Source organism: Crocodylus siamensis, chromosome 2, assembly GCF_052110815.1.
Source record: "Crocodylus siamensis isolate JL-2025a chromosome 2, ASM5211081v1, whole genome shotgun sequence".
In the NCBI taxonomy this organism is placed as follows: Eukaryota; Metazoa; Chordata; order Crocodylia; family Crocodylidae; genus Crocodylus; species Crocodylus siamensis.
In genome coordinates this window covers 227,167,806-227,185,739 of record NC_143396.1, presented here as the reverse complement: position 1 = coordinate 227,185,739, position 17,934 = coordinate 227,167,806, and the positions used below count along the sequence as shown (strand labels likewise).

The 17,934-nt window shown below is 39.3% G+C and overlaps 1 protein-coding gene across 7 annotated transcripts in view; it reads right to left on the bottom strand.

Annotated features, from left to right (window-relative positions):
* The window catches only part of SIPA1L1 (signal induced proliferation associated 1 like 1), a 431,752-nt gene that overhangs the window by 84,058 nt on the left and 329,760 nt on the right, over positions 1–17,934 (bottom strand). For all 7 annotated transcript variants that reach the window (XM_090033264.1, XM_090033262.1, XM_090033261.1 and 4 more), the window contains 3 exons: positions 17,623–17,797; positions 5,325–5,428; positions 1,428–1,585 (listed from right to left, as the gene is read on the bottom strand). In XM_090033264.1, coding sequence (XP_089889390.1) covers positions 1,428–1,585; positions 5,325–5,428; positions 17,623–17,797 — 437 coding nt within the window. The remainder of the gene's footprint in view (positions 1–1,427; positions 1,586–5,324; positions 5,429–17,622; positions 17,798–17,934) is intronic.

Here is a 17,934-nt window from a genome sequence, read left to right as displayed (position 1 = left end):
TATTTCAGTAAAGTTGAAGGCAACAGTTCTGCTTAAGCTTAATTTCACCCCAAAAAAATAGTTTTATGTTTGGCTGAATTAAACACATAGGGGAACATTCTGGATTTCAATAGAGTCTAGTTAATTTAAATGCTACCTTTTTGATTTAAGGTTGTCATTATAAATTCACTACATTCTTTGTTACAGATCTTAAAAGGTTTTCTATTTTAGGTTTTGTTCAGGCTTTAGTCAATACTTTAAAATATTGATGGTCTGAACTCTTTCTGTGATTAACTTGAAGGTCAAAACTTTTTACCTCTTTAAAACACAGATAAGCAACACTTAGATGTGTGTCAATTCCTTAAACCTGCATCTGATAATAAAAGTTAGCGAAAACAAGGTTCCCAATTTTAGACTTTCAATTCTGCATTAAAGTCTATTTTCAATTAGTCTTTTACATTATTATTCCATTAAATTTAAGGTCTCAGTTTCAGATGTTTTGCTGCTTAGTGTTCTGGAAGTTACAGTTCTGTGCAAATGCCAACTGTGAAAAACATGCTTTCAGACAGAAGATATGGTTTCCCATTTCTCCTCTTTCTGTAGAGCTGCTCACACTCCATCAGTACTTTCATTATCCCAGTGTCAGCATAAACTCAGGTTCCCAAGTCGTTCCCCCCACCCTCAGAAGCAGCAAATCCATGACTTATCTACAAAATTTAAAAACTTTTCTTTAGAGTGCAGCTATTTAAAATACTTGTACCAAATGATATTTCAAGTCCTCTTTGGTTATGAAAAGGTACTTATTTTGAGTGCTATGACATGAAATTCTATGAGATTCTTTTTGCTAGAAAAATAGGCCAGGGTTTACCAAGTACAGGCATTCCAGGCCCCTGGCTGAAGAGCTCACCTGCATAGCTCTCCAGCCAGGGGGCACAAGAGGGCTGCTTCTTGAACTCAATGACTGACAGTCTGCACTGTCCTGTCAGTGAAGGGAACAGGCTGTCAGTGGGCAGCTTGCTGCTGTTGTAGAATGGCAGCTGTTACAGACAGCCTCTTGCTCTATAGGGCTGACACTGGTGAAGAGAATTGTTCTCCACCCCCTGCTCCTTGTCCATAGTTTTGGCCAATATAAATGTGGGTTATTTATTGTTAGAAATGTATCTTTCACGGCAAAGATTTAATGAATGCAAATGTACTGACAGCTGTTAATTGGCACAATACTAAATTCAATGAATCTGGAGGCTTTTGAAATTGTTCAAAGGAATAACAGCACAGTTGCAAGAAACACAACCATGGCTTTTGTGCACTGTTTCAACAAAAACATACAAAACTCTAAGTTTTAACATCCAGAAAAGTAGCAAAGGCACGAATTCTGTGTAGAAATGCAAAAAGGGTTAAGCCTCAGTATGGAGTCATTTTCTTTTTGGTGTTAATCTTGTAATAGCTACCTGTAACAGACGTTGTCAGTGCAGGGGTTATGCACTCTTACAATGACAAAGACATGCTGGAAGTGAGAACGAATGTTCTTTGGGCTGAATGGCTGTGCTCCAGGTTCCTGGAAAACTATTGTCACAATATCATTTCCAATATGCCGTTTTCTTAAGAGCTAAGAAAATAAAAAGTTAAAAAGAAGATAATGTACATCACACAGTTTAGGTTAAAGCATCCCAATTTTTTAATAATATCTTTTTCCTCCAATCTTATGTTTTAATGCCATTACTAATTATAGAATATTTTTATCTACGTCAAGTATTGGCAACATTTTATTCCAAAAAATAATCCAGAGATTAATACATACATAATATTTGACGACTCAAATGACAAAACTGCCAAAGCCTGTCATACTTATTAGCCAAACAGATAGCATCCTGCATCCTCTGTTTCCATAACGACAGTTTAACGCTACTTTAGCACAAAGTCAGACCTTACTATGTTTTTTTAAGGTTTTAAGTGTTTTTACAATCAAATTATAACGTATTGCATGTTACGGTTTAATTTGTCTACTTGATCTATGGGCTTTTTAAGTAGACACTACAACATTCTCCTGGAGTTTTGATCTAGTAATATTTAGAGGATGGACACCTTTCTTCAGTAGATAATTATATAATAAATTTGAAGTATGTTGGCATTTCAGACTTAAAATTGGTTGACAGTGGGTGCATCTACATGTGCAATTAGCAAAAGGCAACGAACTCCAGTACAGTCTGCATCAGAGTTTATTTCTCCTGGGCGCAATCGTTACACGTGCGCCTGAAACTGCAGCACATTAAGCCAGGGTAGAGCAGCCCCAGGCTGGCAGGGGACGGGGTAGTCAGCCTGCCAGCCTGGTACTGCTCTGCCCCAACTCAACATACTGTGCAGGAATTAGCTGGGGCATGAGGGTATTACAGTGCAAGGTTAGCCAGCAGGCAGTCCCCACACTGTAGCACACTCATGCCTTAACCAGCCCTGGACATCAGCTACACGTATGTTTCGGTGCATGTAACTACTTCACTGTAGGATAGTACTTTTTCTGGACAGTACTATCCTACAGTGGAGTTAATTAATTTATTGAACCTTAATACAGGTGCATGTGTAGATAGTGATGCTGGTCAGCTCCATAGTAAAGTACATGTGTAGATGTACCCAGTATCTTTTAAACTGACTATGTTAATTTGCCAAACAGAATATCTGGCTTTTTTCGAAATACAACAACGTAGCCCAAAAATACCATTTTTCCTGAAAAAATCAAAAGCTTGTTGCAGCACACAAAAGAACACAAAATCTTCCTGTAATTCTGCAACAAGCCATTGCATATTATTCCCATATTGAGTATATTTTGATAGGCACAGAAATGCTGATAAACAGAGAAAAATAAACAAAATTCTTGTTAACTGTTATTATTTTGTACTGATGTAACAGATGTATGTTTTGCTTATAAAATGGGTATAATAAACTTGCTCCATCACAGAAATTCAGCCATTTCAGGATTTAAATGAAGCAGTTGCTTAACAGTGCATAGCAATACTGCACAGTATTTTACGGGGAAAGAGATTAATAGATTTATTCAACTGAAAACGAACTATGGAGGAGGTATTAATGGGTAGAATGTAATTATCAGACTTGGAAATTGGCCAGGACACTTGGATTAACATCTCTATACTTTTAAAAGGTGCCTTAGTTTTTTTTTATTGACTATAAGACCTTGATTTTATGTCTCAGCTGAAGACCAGCACCTCACTGTATGGTTTTTCCTTCTTTCCTAACCCATAACTACAGCAATAACCCCAGAATTAATACTGTCTTTGATTAAAAAAGTGCCAATTGCTGTAAGATGTAAGCAATGTTATGAAGCCACCTAGATTTTTTCCCCTTTGAGGTTTCTGTCTCAAATATTGAATCAGCCCTCTCTAGAATTCACAGGTTTGTTGAATCTGATAGGCTGTGCCATAAGCACTTCTGCTACAGCCTCAAACATGCACTCACTCAGCTATCCACTGTGTGCCTTAGTGCCCGTGCTGCTCCATCCCAACCCTCTCTACTTAGCTTGTGGAATCTGATGATGCATCACAAGCTTACAAAATCTGACAATATTACAATCAGTATTAATTAGGTGGTTAAGGAGGAATAAAAATAAAACAAGTTCCCTGTTGCTGAACTCTGATATCACTGTCTGTACTGTTTCACACTCTTGGATACACCTGTGATCTCCATACCTTTCCCAGGACTGACTAGGGAGTCACCACTGTTCACTGGAGGCATTCACATTATCCTTTGCAACACTGAATATCTTAGTCTGAAAGCATTTTAGAAATTGAAGCCCTCCTCACTTATTTCTATCACTAGATGCAGTGCTGAACCACTGACTCTTGAAGAAAACATTCCTGTAGGTCTGTGTAGATCAGAGGTGGGCAATTATTTTGGGTGGAGGGCCATTTACTGAGTTTTGGCAAGCCATTGAGGGCAACGTGACAGGCAGCCAGGGGCAGATAAATATTAATTTTCTAATTTTTTAGGGGTCCTGTGGGCTGGATAGAATGGCCTGCTGGGCCACATCCAGCCCCTGGGCTGCATTTTACCCACCCCTGGTGTAGATAGTCTCCTGAAAAAACTCCAGCAAATGCTCAATAGGTGTTTTTCTTATTCAAGTACAATCTGCACACATCCCCCCCCATTGGGGAGCTAAGACTGCCCTCAGACAGGTAGTTAGTCTGTGGACACTATCTAATGAAAGACAAGTATCCCTTTGTCCCATTAAGCCTTGGACTTTAAAGGTAAATCTACAGGAGTAATCTTGCATGAATGTACACATAATATTATATGCATCAACTCTAAAAGTGTCAACCATAGAGAATTCCAGAGACAAGGTGTGAAAGTTTTGGTTTAGCTCTTGTAGAAAGCTCCTCTAAAAAACAAACTATTAAATCGTAACCACATCTTGATACAAAATGATATCCACATGTGTAATATTTGAATGGTTAAAGGCTGGCTCTTGAAATTAAGAGTTTGGGGATTTAATAATGGATTAGGTTTTAAGGAAACAACTCCATGCTCTTTTCGTGCCTCTGTTATAAAGCATGGCTGTTTGAATGTGCAGCTCAGAAACTTTCCTCATCGAAATTACTGAACACAGCCTTTACTAACAAGTGCAACAAAGATGTTGTGCTTGTCCAAGGACAAAGGGTAATCATTCAGACATCCATGTCTGTTGCCCTGGGATAAATCCTAAAAAGGTCCAAAAGGTAAGCAGTAATACCAGTTTATCCTGGAATATCAAAATGTGTCTGAACAGTTGTTTTGGGATTGCAGAATTGACTCAACGGCAGAAAAGTGGCAATGCATTCAGCTGCTCATTAAATCTTGGGTTTTTTTCCCTAGGCTTTAGACAGGATATAACTATTGACAATTGTGGGCTTTGTAATGTCAACCATTGTTCATGGCAGATTCTTGTACACACTATTCTACTTTATTAACTCCAATCTAAGTATTCTACCCCAACTTTCCAGTGAAACGTTAGAATCTCTTGGTTTATGCAGTTATCCATTTTCTCCTCATGAAATTTCACCTAGGCATAATTCATGTCACTCACCATACCTCAAAATGATTTGCCTACTTTGTTTCCAACTTCTCTTCCAATTTTACGAATAACTTGATGCTGCTGAATGTAAGGTCAATATACTGAGTGATTTACCTAGGCTTTTTCCTGTTTAGTCACTCTCTTTTAGCTCACTCTATTTTATCCATCAACAGAGTTAAGTGTTTTCTACCATCCTTACAGGATGGACTTTTAATACTGATTCAAAAGTACAATTATTTCATAAGGCTCAAGGAAGGAGAAAAATCTAAATGATCAAGATCCATTCTACCTGTTGCTTGTTGTTCGGAGTGTAGGGCAGCATGGTGGAAACATGGAACATGATTTCATAATCCTTGTATGTTGTATAAAGAGAATGAGTACCAGTTGAATCAGCTGCAATACAAAAATAAACAAAATTAATGAATAAATAAAATAATAAAAGCTGATCATCAAGTCCTTACAATTGACTTTAAAATAGCGCTTCATAATTGTCATGAAAAACAATGGGAAACCTAGCCATAATTTATTCAACTATCAAAACAAGTTACTAACCAAACTAGTTAATATAATAGTTAGATAGTTAATATAATTTTGCAAGGCTACTTTAACACATGATGCTTTAAAGGACTTGGAAAAAGAAGAAAAACATTTAAATGATTAAGACTACCAAAACATCCTGACCTCAATCTAGTTGAATATCAGCACTGTTGAATTCAGTACTGTAAAATGAATGTACATACACTTCTGAAATACATGGTAAGATAAAATGTGGCCTACACAATAGTTGCATTCCTTTTTTATAATATATAATCAAGTTGTTTGCTGAAAGTACAGAACATTGTTTAATATTGCAGAATAAACGCGCTTAGCTTTATTTTACTACCGGCACAGGACCTTTATGGTTTAGTTAACTATTAGGTGACTGTTATTTTATTATCCCTAGTTGCCTACCTTATCCTGATGAAAGGGGTTTCAAAAAGTCTTTGTCAAAGTTCCTCACAAAAAGTTACTAAGCAAGAAGGTAGTCCTGGCTGACTGAAGAAGTACTGCATTAAATATCCAACAAAGGAGCAGGAAAATTAGTCAGTATTCAAGACGGTAAAAAAGGTTACCAATGAGATGCTATAAGAAATGCTTTATTTGGGTCAAAGTTGTTTAACAACTATCTGGAAAAACGGAAAGCAGCAAAGCAGGAAAACATATGTATTTCATAAAATCTTTACACTTCTTCAGGACTAAACAGAACTATTTGAAACATCAAACCAGTGATTCTCAATTGGGGAAACACAGCACCCTGCGGTGCCGCACAATCCTGTTAAGAGTGCCACGCTGCCCAGCCCCTGTGGAAGGAGGTAAATGCTCTCCTCCAACTGGTGCCCTGTGCCTGCCCCCACTGCTTAGTGGTACCTGCAGCTGCTCCCCTGGAGATTTCCATTACTGCTGCCCTCCCTGCATCCTCCAGCTGCCTTCTATGCTAGCTTCCCCTATTTCCTCCCACCTCTCACTTCCAGCAGTGTGCTGTGTTTTGGGTGACCAAGCAGACAAGAGGCTGGAACTAAGTTTTGCAGCTCAGCTTCATCCCCTCTGCACCTCCCATGCTCCTGGGATTGGAGATGGGGGCCATGAGGGTGGCTGCCAACATGTGAAGCCTTTGAAGATAGCCTTGGTGGTGGGACCTGCTTCCCCAAGATACAGATGGGGGTTGGGGAGGAGTGAGAAAATGGAAAGAGCATGGCAAGGTTAGGTCCTGCCTCTGCTGTCCCTATCTAGCATCAATTAAACCAGATCAATGGTTCTTAATCTTCTTAGCCTCAAGACCTCCACCCATATCTTTTCTAAATTTAGATTGTAGCTCCATGATTCTCAGGTGTCTTGAAATTCAGAAAAGTTACAGAAGGGAGCCTAGAGAAAAAAGGTCGAGAACCACCGCTTTAAAAAGATATGTTTCTTCTCTCCTAAGAATACAGGAGGGAACATTTATTCTTTCAAGAAGTCAATCAGTAAACTGTAAACGTGACTAACCAGGGACCCCTAATCCTGTTATGGAGAAAACGGGGCCAAGGAAGGAAAGGCAGCAGGACCCCTTTAAAGCATGAATCTTTGTAGCCAAGAGAAAGAGAGGATCACCTGATGTAAGGAGAGACCCTGTCAGCATGGCCAGGGCAGAGAAGAGTTCAGCTGTCAAGAGAAGCCCCAGCTGGGCAGGAGGGGATGAACAACTTGTGGTACAGAGGGAGCAGGGACCCCAGAGAGGGAAAGCCAGAACCTGGGTAGCAGGCTCCCCAGTCACAAAGATCAGCCTGCAATCAGCTGACTGCAGGACGTGGCAGAAGGAGCAGAGCAAAAGTTTGACCACACCTGTGGCCAGGGAGCAGAAAGACTGGCCAATTGACCAGGTGGGTGTGACTAACAGATATAAACTCTTCCCAAGCTAGAAGGGAGTTGGACACAGTTGTGGAAAGACCTGCAGGGAAGAGCTGCTGTCTGAGAGGAGGGAATTCCACCAATCAAGAATGAAAGAGAGAGTACTTGGGAAGTGCTAAGGATTTCATTTTTTCATGAATTGGGAGGCCCCAGGAAGGGGATACAAAGAATTGAAAGCTGTTTTATGTTCACCCTGGAAGAACCTGGGGGGGGGGGGGGTGGCGGAGCATATCCAAGAACTGTTTGTGTGGGCACCAGAATGGCCCAGTGGAGAGGAGTCTCCTGATGACCACATACTGTTTTTTGGACCTACTTTGATGGTTTTGGAATGAGACCTAGGAGGGGCTCAGAGCCTGGACAAAGTAATAAGACAGGCTGGAACCCAGCAGGGACAGGCCTCCACCCACCAACAGAAATGGGGTGGGGGGGAGCAGGAGAAAGAACAGGGGCAGAGCCCTGCAAGCAAGGCACCTGCAGCCTAGGCTCAGGTTACTTAAAGATGGCCACTCGAGGAAGCATCTCAAATAACATTGAGACGTGGCAGGTGAGAGACAAACAGAAACTAACTAACCAACTAGATTAGGGAACTGGAGTAGGTACCACTGTACCACAAGGGGGTTCCCGGTTGTCCCCAGAGAAGCACCCTATTACAGTGAGAAGCAGCTGACTTCACAGGAAATCATTCCCCTTCCAGTAAAATCTGTGATTAGGGAATGAAATGCTTTTGAAGGAAGTTTGACCTCTATATAATACAAAGAACATAGGCCATCTGCAAATTAATTCCTATTTGACCTAGAACGCATCTTCTAGGAAAAACAATCAACCTTCACTTGGAAAGTTTTCAGTGATAATGAGCACACCACAACACTTGATAAACTGTTCCAAGGGTTAACAGCTCTCACTCTTGAAAGCATGCTTCATTTCTTATCTGAATTTGTCTAACCTGAATCACCAGTCAGCACATTTTTTTAAAGTTTTTCTCAGCCAGATTGAGGGCTACGCCACTATAAAATTTCTGTCTTGCAGGTAGGACTGTGATCCACTTCTCTTAACTTTCTCTATGAGAAACAAAATAGACTAAATGCTCCTTGACACTCACTGTAAGGGACATTTTCCAATTCTTTAATCATTCTGATGGCTCGTATTTGAACTCTGTCCCATTTTCCAATCTCTTTCTTGCGTGGTGGATTCTGAAACTGGACACAGCATCCAGCGCTGGTTCAAGATACAGAGGTTAATAAAATCTCTCTGTTCTACTCTTTCAAGATTTAAGGAACACATTAACTATTCCAGTCACGGCATTAAACCTGGAACTCATGTTCAGCTGATTAATGCACCATGACCCCCAAGTCTTCTCTGAAGCACTGTTTCCATCTCCTCTCTATGAACTGCTTCCTTGATGGCATGGAGAGGCTTGTGTGTACCGATGACCATAACAGCAATAGTGCCAAGAGACTTGTACTCCTGGTAGGGTCACCCATGGTGGTAAGGTCAAAGGTGAGGTATCAGATGAAGAGCAATCCAACACTACATAAACACCTCGACAGTGGAGCAGGTGGATACAGAAGGCATACTTCTCAGTGGCTGCAAAGGTGAATGAAGGCTGCAGTGGAAGAATAAGCCCACTTGTCTTGGATCTCTCTGCTGCTGGGCACAGGTTTCTTCAACCTCCTGACATAAAAAGTCATGTGCAGGCTTCTCTCACTGGTCCAACATCTGCTACAATAATCAATACTAATACCCATAACTTCCAGGGTCCCCTCTACACATTACATTTATGCTGCAATTAATGTGTTAATCATGGCATAAACATGAAGGGTGCTACACATGCACCCATTCAGAGAGCCACAAAATAGCAAACAAGCCATAAAAATGTTCCACACACAATGCAGACCTTTAAATGGCTGGTTTGTATGGCATCTTTAAATTTAACAAGTGGCCAGCGCCAATAATCAGCTGATTCGCTGACAATCAAAGAAAGCACTCCGCCACTGGGAACTTTAAACTCTGTGCCCAGAAGCTCTTGCCAGGCTACCGGTTGCAGGGGATTAGAGGTTGCCAGTGGGGGGAGCCAAAAGGGGGCATCAAACCTGCTGGGGACATTAAATACCAGAGTTTCCAGGTGTGGCATTCATTCAAGCCACTGATTGTCAGCTCTGAATGCGAGGCCGTGACAACCAGCTTTCAACTTGCTGGTGGAAGGGAGGCCTGGGATTATGACTGGCTAGTAGTAACTGCATGATTGGGACCTGATCCACAATCATGCCTCCTGCCATGCATGCGTGACATGGCAGGAGGAACAATTGTTGGGATCAGAGTTCAAATCCCATTGCGCTATTAAATGAACATGCACCAGATCTCAAGATACAATCCCCACCCTCCCTTAGTCTAGTAATCATGGCCTGTATTCCTTGTTCCTAAATGTGTGATTTTACATTTTACCTTTCCCCACCCTCCCATACAGCTTTTCTGATCAAAATTTGTCATCATCATTATTTATTACTGCCACAATCTATTTCTAATCTGCAAACTTTATCAACAAGACATTTTGTTTCTGGGACACTGATAAAAATATTGAATATTGTAGTACTAAGGACTGATCCCTGTAGTGCCCTATTGAAAACAGACCCACTTGATGGTGAGTCTTCATTTACAATCATATTCCCACCTAGGAGTTCACTAGGTTTTTAAAATAAATTTAAAATGTGCATCATGTTGATATTCTATCACTTTTGCTTCTTAATCAAAATGTGTAGCACCAAGTCAAAAGGCTTATAGACATTTCTTAAAAGTAACTTAATTTCTATCAAGCAAACAATTTCAGCAAAAAAAAAATCAGTTTGACCAAATTTATTTTCCATAAACTCATGTTTCTTGACATTGATTATATTAAGGGCAGAACAGTCTGTAAGATATGGGCAAGGAGAATCTTGGGATAGATCAAGTCAGGGACCCGAGAGATCAGTAAGAGAGCGGAGTCAAGTATCAAGCCAGAGAGAGTAGCAAAGTGGTCGTGCGTCAGGTAGAGCTCTCTTGCCTGGACACTGCCTGTTCTGACTCAGGGGTTTATACCGAGAAAGAGGAGGGTCAGCTGATCCTACCCAACTACTAGGGATGGAGTGGGCAGAAGTTTACGCCCTGCTGAAAGCTTCAGGACAAGCTTGATTAGTCTGAGTGATCACCCATAGGGTGGGCAGGCCTTGGCCTGGTACATGATGAGAGACAGGTTGTATAATGGCAAAATAAAAACAATAAAAATACAATTTGAGAGATTGGGAAATAGCGGGCATGATTTAAAATAAGAAGACAATGTCTCTATAACGCAAGCCATTTCTAAATTGCATTTTCTACCCAAAGATTCCTGGCTGCCAAATGACAGACTACCTTTGCAATTCAAGCTGGAAATAAGCAAACAGAATATAAATAACTGTTATTTTCAACAATGGCCTTTGCTGAAGTCCACAGCCATGGTGGATAAAGTTCATTGTTCCAAGGTATCAGAAACAGGTACATCTGAAAAGATGTATGATCTTTAAAATGAAAGGAATTCTACCTCTCTGCCACAGACAACTGTAATATAGTTAATCAGAGTAAGCATTATGATAGTCATTTTAAGAGTAAATATTGAGGAACTAAGCTTAACATATCTGAAAACAATTCTTAGCTAGAATAACTTTAATTTTCCACTCTGACATCAAATACTAACATTAAATCTTTTTACATTTGCAGATAGTATATAAAAATCAGCTTTCCTCTGTGTTGGAAAGCCTCACATCCTGTCTTGGATCATGCATGTATTTTTTGTTCCTTGTGAAATGCTGCCAAAGGTGTGGAGGGCTAATGAATTAACCTACACTAGAACCCTGACCTTTCTTGCAAGCTAATGAACAGACAGTGTTTGTTGTAGGAGCAGCTTCACAATCAACTCTAAGTTTCCTATGTGCTGACTTGATACAGACTTCCCAGCCAGGAAATATTTTCCTGGATAATGAATCCAGAAAGAACTGTATCACGATGGTGGTCTCTGGCTTTGGCTTTTGGAGAGCAAACAGCTGGAAAAAAGAGAAGATAGTTTCACAGCTGTAGACCACTACATACCAGGGATGTTTAAACACAATCCATTTGGCCTAAATAATCTTCACTACCACATCTTTTTTTTCCCTCAGGGACTTTTTGTATCAATACATGGCAGAAAAGAATTGTAAAGTGCCCTACAGTAGTTATTGTTCTTTGAGATATTCTGCCCACTTATATCCCACTGTCGGTGTACTTATACTCCCTGTCCTCAGTTAGTTTCTATTGTCCAGTTGTGCCTACTGGGGCAGTGCCTGTACACAAGGTACCTTTGTCTCTTATTTCCTTGGGCATAGAATATGGAAATCAGGCAAAACCCCATCCCTCAGTTCCTTCACCACAAGAAATTCCAGGTATTCTAAGACACTGCATTAGTAAGGAGGGAGTGTGGGGCATGGAATACACATGTACAACACTTTTGGGTATATAACTGACTTTTCTTTGAGTTATCCATTTGGCTAACTCATAACAAATGTATACAATAAGACAACCATTTTGAGTTTCTGGGATGATATAGCTTGACACTTCATTCCTTCTGCAAATGCTGAATGGTCTGGTTTTGTTTAGCTAAAAGGAAAGAACCCTGACTACCACATGTAGTATGCAAACTTTGACTTGTACTCCCACTCCAAAGGAAGGCATAACTTCGAGCCTCTGTCTTTTCCTGAGAAGTTCAAGGGTCCTTGCTGACCATTATTATGGGTGAAGAGGTCCTTGTTTGGAATGAGTAATCTGGCTTGTTTTTTTCTGGAAGTTGGGATGCAGAATCTCAAGGAGCTCATAATTTTTTAAGCTAGTCTAAGGCATATCTGTTTTGTTCTTAAAGAGGTCACAGCCTCAAAAATCACTTCCCCAATGTTTGTATTTCTTTAGATATCACTAAAATCTGTAATCACCAATTTGTGTGCATTGTGATGGCCATTGCTCTAAATTTCACCACTGTGACCAAGGAATCTACTACTGTCAGAAGACCCTCAGAAATGAAAACTCTTAGCTCCTCCAAGCTGTGTTGCAGGAATTTAATCAACAAAATTTTATAATCTGTCCCACTTTAAATAATTCTATTAACTGAAAAGGCTGCAAATACCTAAGGGCTAAAATACTTAGGCAATACCATATTTGCAAACTTGGTGAGAAATAATTTTTCTCTAAATAAATCTATTTAAATCTTTCTTAAGGTGAGACTTTTGATGGTTTTTAGTGCCTGATTTTTACATAGACAGCCTGTACAACCAAGGACAATGTAAAAGTCAGATTAATGTACCTAGGAGCAGCTGTCTTGTTTTTTTGTTTTTAAGGGGTAGGTGTAACATACGCTGGCATCTGCCTGCGATGTTCTGCTGACTTCATCAAATGCTTTCTTATTAATCAGCAGAGTCAGGTGTCCAGACACTGATGGATGTAGCAGCACACAGGACTTCTCCTGTAATGTTTCTATAGGGATGTGGAGAGATCATCGACCACTGAGTACAGAACATCTTGTAGATGTAAGGCTGTGTAGAAATAGAGACAGCTGTTGAACCTAGTTATTTCCTAGATAACAGAAGACCATTATCATTTTTTAGTTCCTGCCGCTGTAAACTGGAAGCAATTATGTTAACTATTGACTCTGTTCTTAATAGTGCTGATGAAGTGTCCAAGTCAAGATACTTAAGATTCTGTAACATTGTTAAAACTCATTTTGCTAGCCTCTAAGAAGGCAGCAAAGGCAATCTGTCATTTTCTAGTAGGCTCTTTCTGCTGAGGGTGGCTAAGATTTCCATTCTCTGGAGGAGCAGCATTTCCAGAGTTTAAGGCCAGAAAGGGCCATTGGTTCCCATCAGACAGTCTGATCTTTTGCATATCCTGAACTGTTAATTTTTGCCCTCTTACCCGGGTTATTAAGCCCAATAATTTGTGTTTATCTGCAGCACAACTTGTATATCATTCAGGAAGGCATCCAGTTTTGATTTTAAGATACTGCATCTACAGTGGAAAGTCCACCGTTTCCCTCTGTAGTTTGATCCAGTAGTTACTCACTTTTGCCATTAAAAAAAACTTTCCCTAATTTGCAATTTCTGGCTTCAGCTTAATCATGTGTCCTTGTTATACCCTTCTCCACTATATTAAACAGCCCAAGATTCTCATGAACATAATTATTCACTGTAATCAACTGACTTCTCAGTGTTTCTGTTACACTAAACAGACCAAAGTCTGAATTTCTTGACGTAGACATTTTTTCTAAACCTTGAATAATTTTTGTGGCTTTTTTCTGCATTCTCTCCAATTTTTCAACATTCTTTTCAAGACGGGGGTGCCAGAACTGCATGCAGTATTCCTTTTGCTGGTTGTATTTATAGTGCAGAATGGACAGAGATTTTCCTATTACTATAGCGTATTTTCCTATTACGATAGCCCAATTTATGCTCTTTACCTCACTATTGCACAGGAGGCTCCTATTGAGTTCACACAGTAAACCCGTTTGTCTGCTATGACCTCTCAATACTTCACAGTATCATGTTTTCCAAATCACGTCCTATTTTGCAAACATAGCCTGCATTCCTCGTTCCCGAACATTTCAGTTTGCCTTCGATTGTGTTAAAATGCATTTTGATATACTTGTCCCATTCACACAAATGATCCAGACTGCTCTGTGTGATTGCCCTAGCCTCACAATTTACCATAATATAATCTTCCTGTGCCCCTTCATGCAATTTAAATGGTGTGCTTGCTGCACCTGGAACATATACTTACCAATTTTTGTAAAAGCAAAACACACCATCACAAGAACAACATTATGCATGGTATTTTGTGGGTTTTATATACCAGCAATTTTATATGACAAGAATACATCAGAAACAAATCTTTGAATTAAGATATTTCAAAGTAGTCTGAAGGTAGAATACTACAATTGTGTAGTATACCAGCCAACTGCCCATCAAGAATGACTGGGGGGCTAAGGGGCTAAGATGGAGTGCCGCCACCTAACAACCCACACTGCGCTGCTGGCCTCGGCTCCCCCACTCTCTATCTGGTCCTTCAGAATCATGGCAGCATTCCTCCACACTTGGAGCACTTTGCCTGGCTGTTTCCGTCAGCCAATCAGATGCAAATAAAGTGTTACACACAGATAGACAGACAGACAGACTTAGGCTTTTATAATATTAGAATGGAAATACCATAATAGGGACAGAATCATAAGATCATGCTCTAATGCTCAGTTTTGCAGGAAATCATACAATTTCAGCTTAGAGTTATTCTGTAGTGGTTTTCAAACTTCCTAAGGTCATGGAACCCTTTCATATAATTTCTTCTGTAGTGGAACCCCTATCCCTAACCTTATCCTAAAGAATGATGCAGAGCCAGGTGACCTGGCCCACTCCACCATTACCTCCAGTCTCTTTGTGAAACCTCTGGTGACCTATTGTGGAAGCCCAGGTTCCATGGAACACAGCTGGAAAACATTATTTTAGACAACAAAAGTGAGGCCTGCTAATGTGAAATACTAATGCAACATACTTTAATGACCTGCAGAGCACCAGCATGAACATCAAGGTTTAAAACTTGAGAAAATGTTAAACCTGCTTCAATGTCTACCAATGCCAGATATGCTGCAATATTTTTTCAGGTGCAGAGTGAAAATATTTATCTAGTGATTGCTTCCCATATTAACAAAGATATGCTTTATCAAAGTATTATTTACATGAAAACCATCCTTACAGCATATTGTTGCAACAATTAATTTTGCAGATTAATGCACAATCTGAAGAGTTTACAACATTTGCATTTAACAGTTTTATCTGTCTGTAAGAATTTGAGAGGTGAACTTTTGTCAATCCTGAATGCAAGTTCTAATACAAGCCCAGTTCAAATGGGAAAAATACCAGAGAAAGATCATTCATTCACCCATTAAAACACCCACCAGGAATCAAAATATTTGCTTCTCCCCTCCCTAGCTCTTTCCATGTCCTCCTACATAATCTCAGTTGTAGCTGATTATGGAAAAACTGGGTTAGATGACACTACTTTGACATAGCTGAATACTGACTGCTTCAAGATGGTAATGTACTTTCATGTAGTTGATTTTGACACTATTTACTGCTTATAAAAATAATAAACATGATGCAGCTGTGAAAAAGGAAAATGCAATCCCAGGATATACCAAGTGAGGTATGAAATTATTAATGCAGAGATATGAAATTACTAATGCCTTTGAACAAGACACTAGTAAGACCTCATCTGGAATGGTGGATAAATTTCTGGTCAAGCATATTCAAAGAAAAGGAATGCAAACTAGGTATAGAAACTGGGAATTCAAACAGGTATAACAAAATGGCTGTTAGGAAAAGACAGGGAAATGAAGATGCTCTCACAAAACTAAAAGATCATGGCTTGTTTACCCTGATAAAACAAAGGCAGGGAGCACTTCAGTACTAACTGAATGATGTTATTCATGACTCCTGTTCATGAATACATCAGCGGGGTAAAAACCAGACAGGAAAAGTAGCTATATAAGTTAAACAACAATAGTAGCACAAGAACACATAGGTATACATTAACTATGAATAAATTTAGGCTGAAAACTAGAAGATTTCTAAACAACAGGAGAACTTGGTTGCAGAACAGTTTTCTAATAGCAGTCAAGGTTAAAGGTACATCTCAAGTTCAGATGGTGCATTACGCTAGGACAGTTAAGGCATGATGGTTTTTGTAGTCAAGAGTGTACGAAAGAGGGTATAAGAGCATGCAAAAGAATGACACGACTACCATCACAGTGGGCCTCCTCTGATTCATCATCCCATATTACTTGGTAACCATTTGATGACCATGTAATGGTAACTGGGTTGACTGGGTATGGCCTTCAGCATGCCACTACATTGGTAGAGAGATGCCATAACTACTCTGCCACTATGCACCGGCAAATAAAAGTAGTGAGGGCAAATAACTTCCCTAGTTTCAAGATGGAACTTTACAATTTTATAAATGGGATTGTATATAATGCAGTTGCCTGCAATAGGAGGAGACTGGACTCAGTGGCTGAAGATGGCCCTTGTGTGTTCTTAAAACATGCTTTTAAGATAATATTTAAGAAAAGCTTTCAGATTTTTGACAGTTTCTCAATTACCCGTTACACTACTGAGGGTAGCAGAATCATGGAAACAGGCCATTTTTTGCTACACTGAATTTTATTTTTTTCTTTCATGACTCAGGTTAAGTTCTTTTACTGCAAGTTAGGAAGATAACAATGGACTTCAATACAAATGGGGTTAATCAAATTAGTCAAACATGGGTCGCAGGTATTTCCTTCAGTTTTTGAATAGATTTTAAAATAGAGCACAAACAGACAAACAAAACATGTATTGTCTGATAAATCTATTTCATAAAATTTATGTTGTCCCTCTCATTCAAGAGCAGAAAATTACATTTGCAGATAATGCTGCACTAAATCTTTTTCAACTGCTTTTTTGCAACCCTGTGCTTTACAGAAAAGCTGGGTGGGTACAGTTGGCCTAATATAGTTCAGTTCACAGAGACAAACTCTATAAAAAATATAAAAAAAGAATAGACTAGAATAAATTCAGCAGGAGCAACACAACATAAATGCCTAGGAGAAGCAGACTATAAGCTGGTCACAGTATAAAACCAATTTATTTACCAACATGAGATTATAAACTTGGATCTTTAAAATGTTTTTGGTGAAGAAAGATAATTACGACATCAGCAAAAAAGCAAAAAAATGAATATTGAAGTTAATAATGCATAACTGAGGCAGTGCTGTTGTGTAGTATAATGCGCCAATACATTAACAACAATTCCACAGGACACTCATTTTTTACTCTGGGTTTTTGGAACACCTTTACATTGAAGTTTTAGTTATCACTTTGTAGCCGAATATGTTTAAAAGTACAATGATGTGTTATTAAAGCAATGAGAAACCAAGTAGGTATGAGTTATTTTATGTTTGCTTTTTTCAATTACGATGTTTGATAGCGAACAACTTTTGGTTTGTAGTAAAGAAGGTGATTTTTTAAAAAGAAATGTGAGAGAAGTGTCAATTATTGATCATGACATATTTTGTTAGAATTGGAAAAAAATAAAGGCCGTCTTACTCTTGGTGTCCAGCTGAGCACGATACTTTTCAAAGCCCTTCAGTCGAACTCGTTCTCCTAACAGCTGAAGGAACTCTTCAAAGGCTGACCCTGCTGATTCATTGTTGTACATTTCCTCTTCTGTGCTCTGTCCACCTTTGCAGTACATGACACCCACCTTCAGCTGATAGCTTAACTGCAAATAAAAAAGCAAGATTTTTATATCCAATAAATTAGATAAAAAGTTTCAGCTAATGTCCAGCAATTTAACTAATCCCCAAACTGATAGACTTGAAAAAGTTTACTTATTTGTATAACTTTCTTCCAAATTCC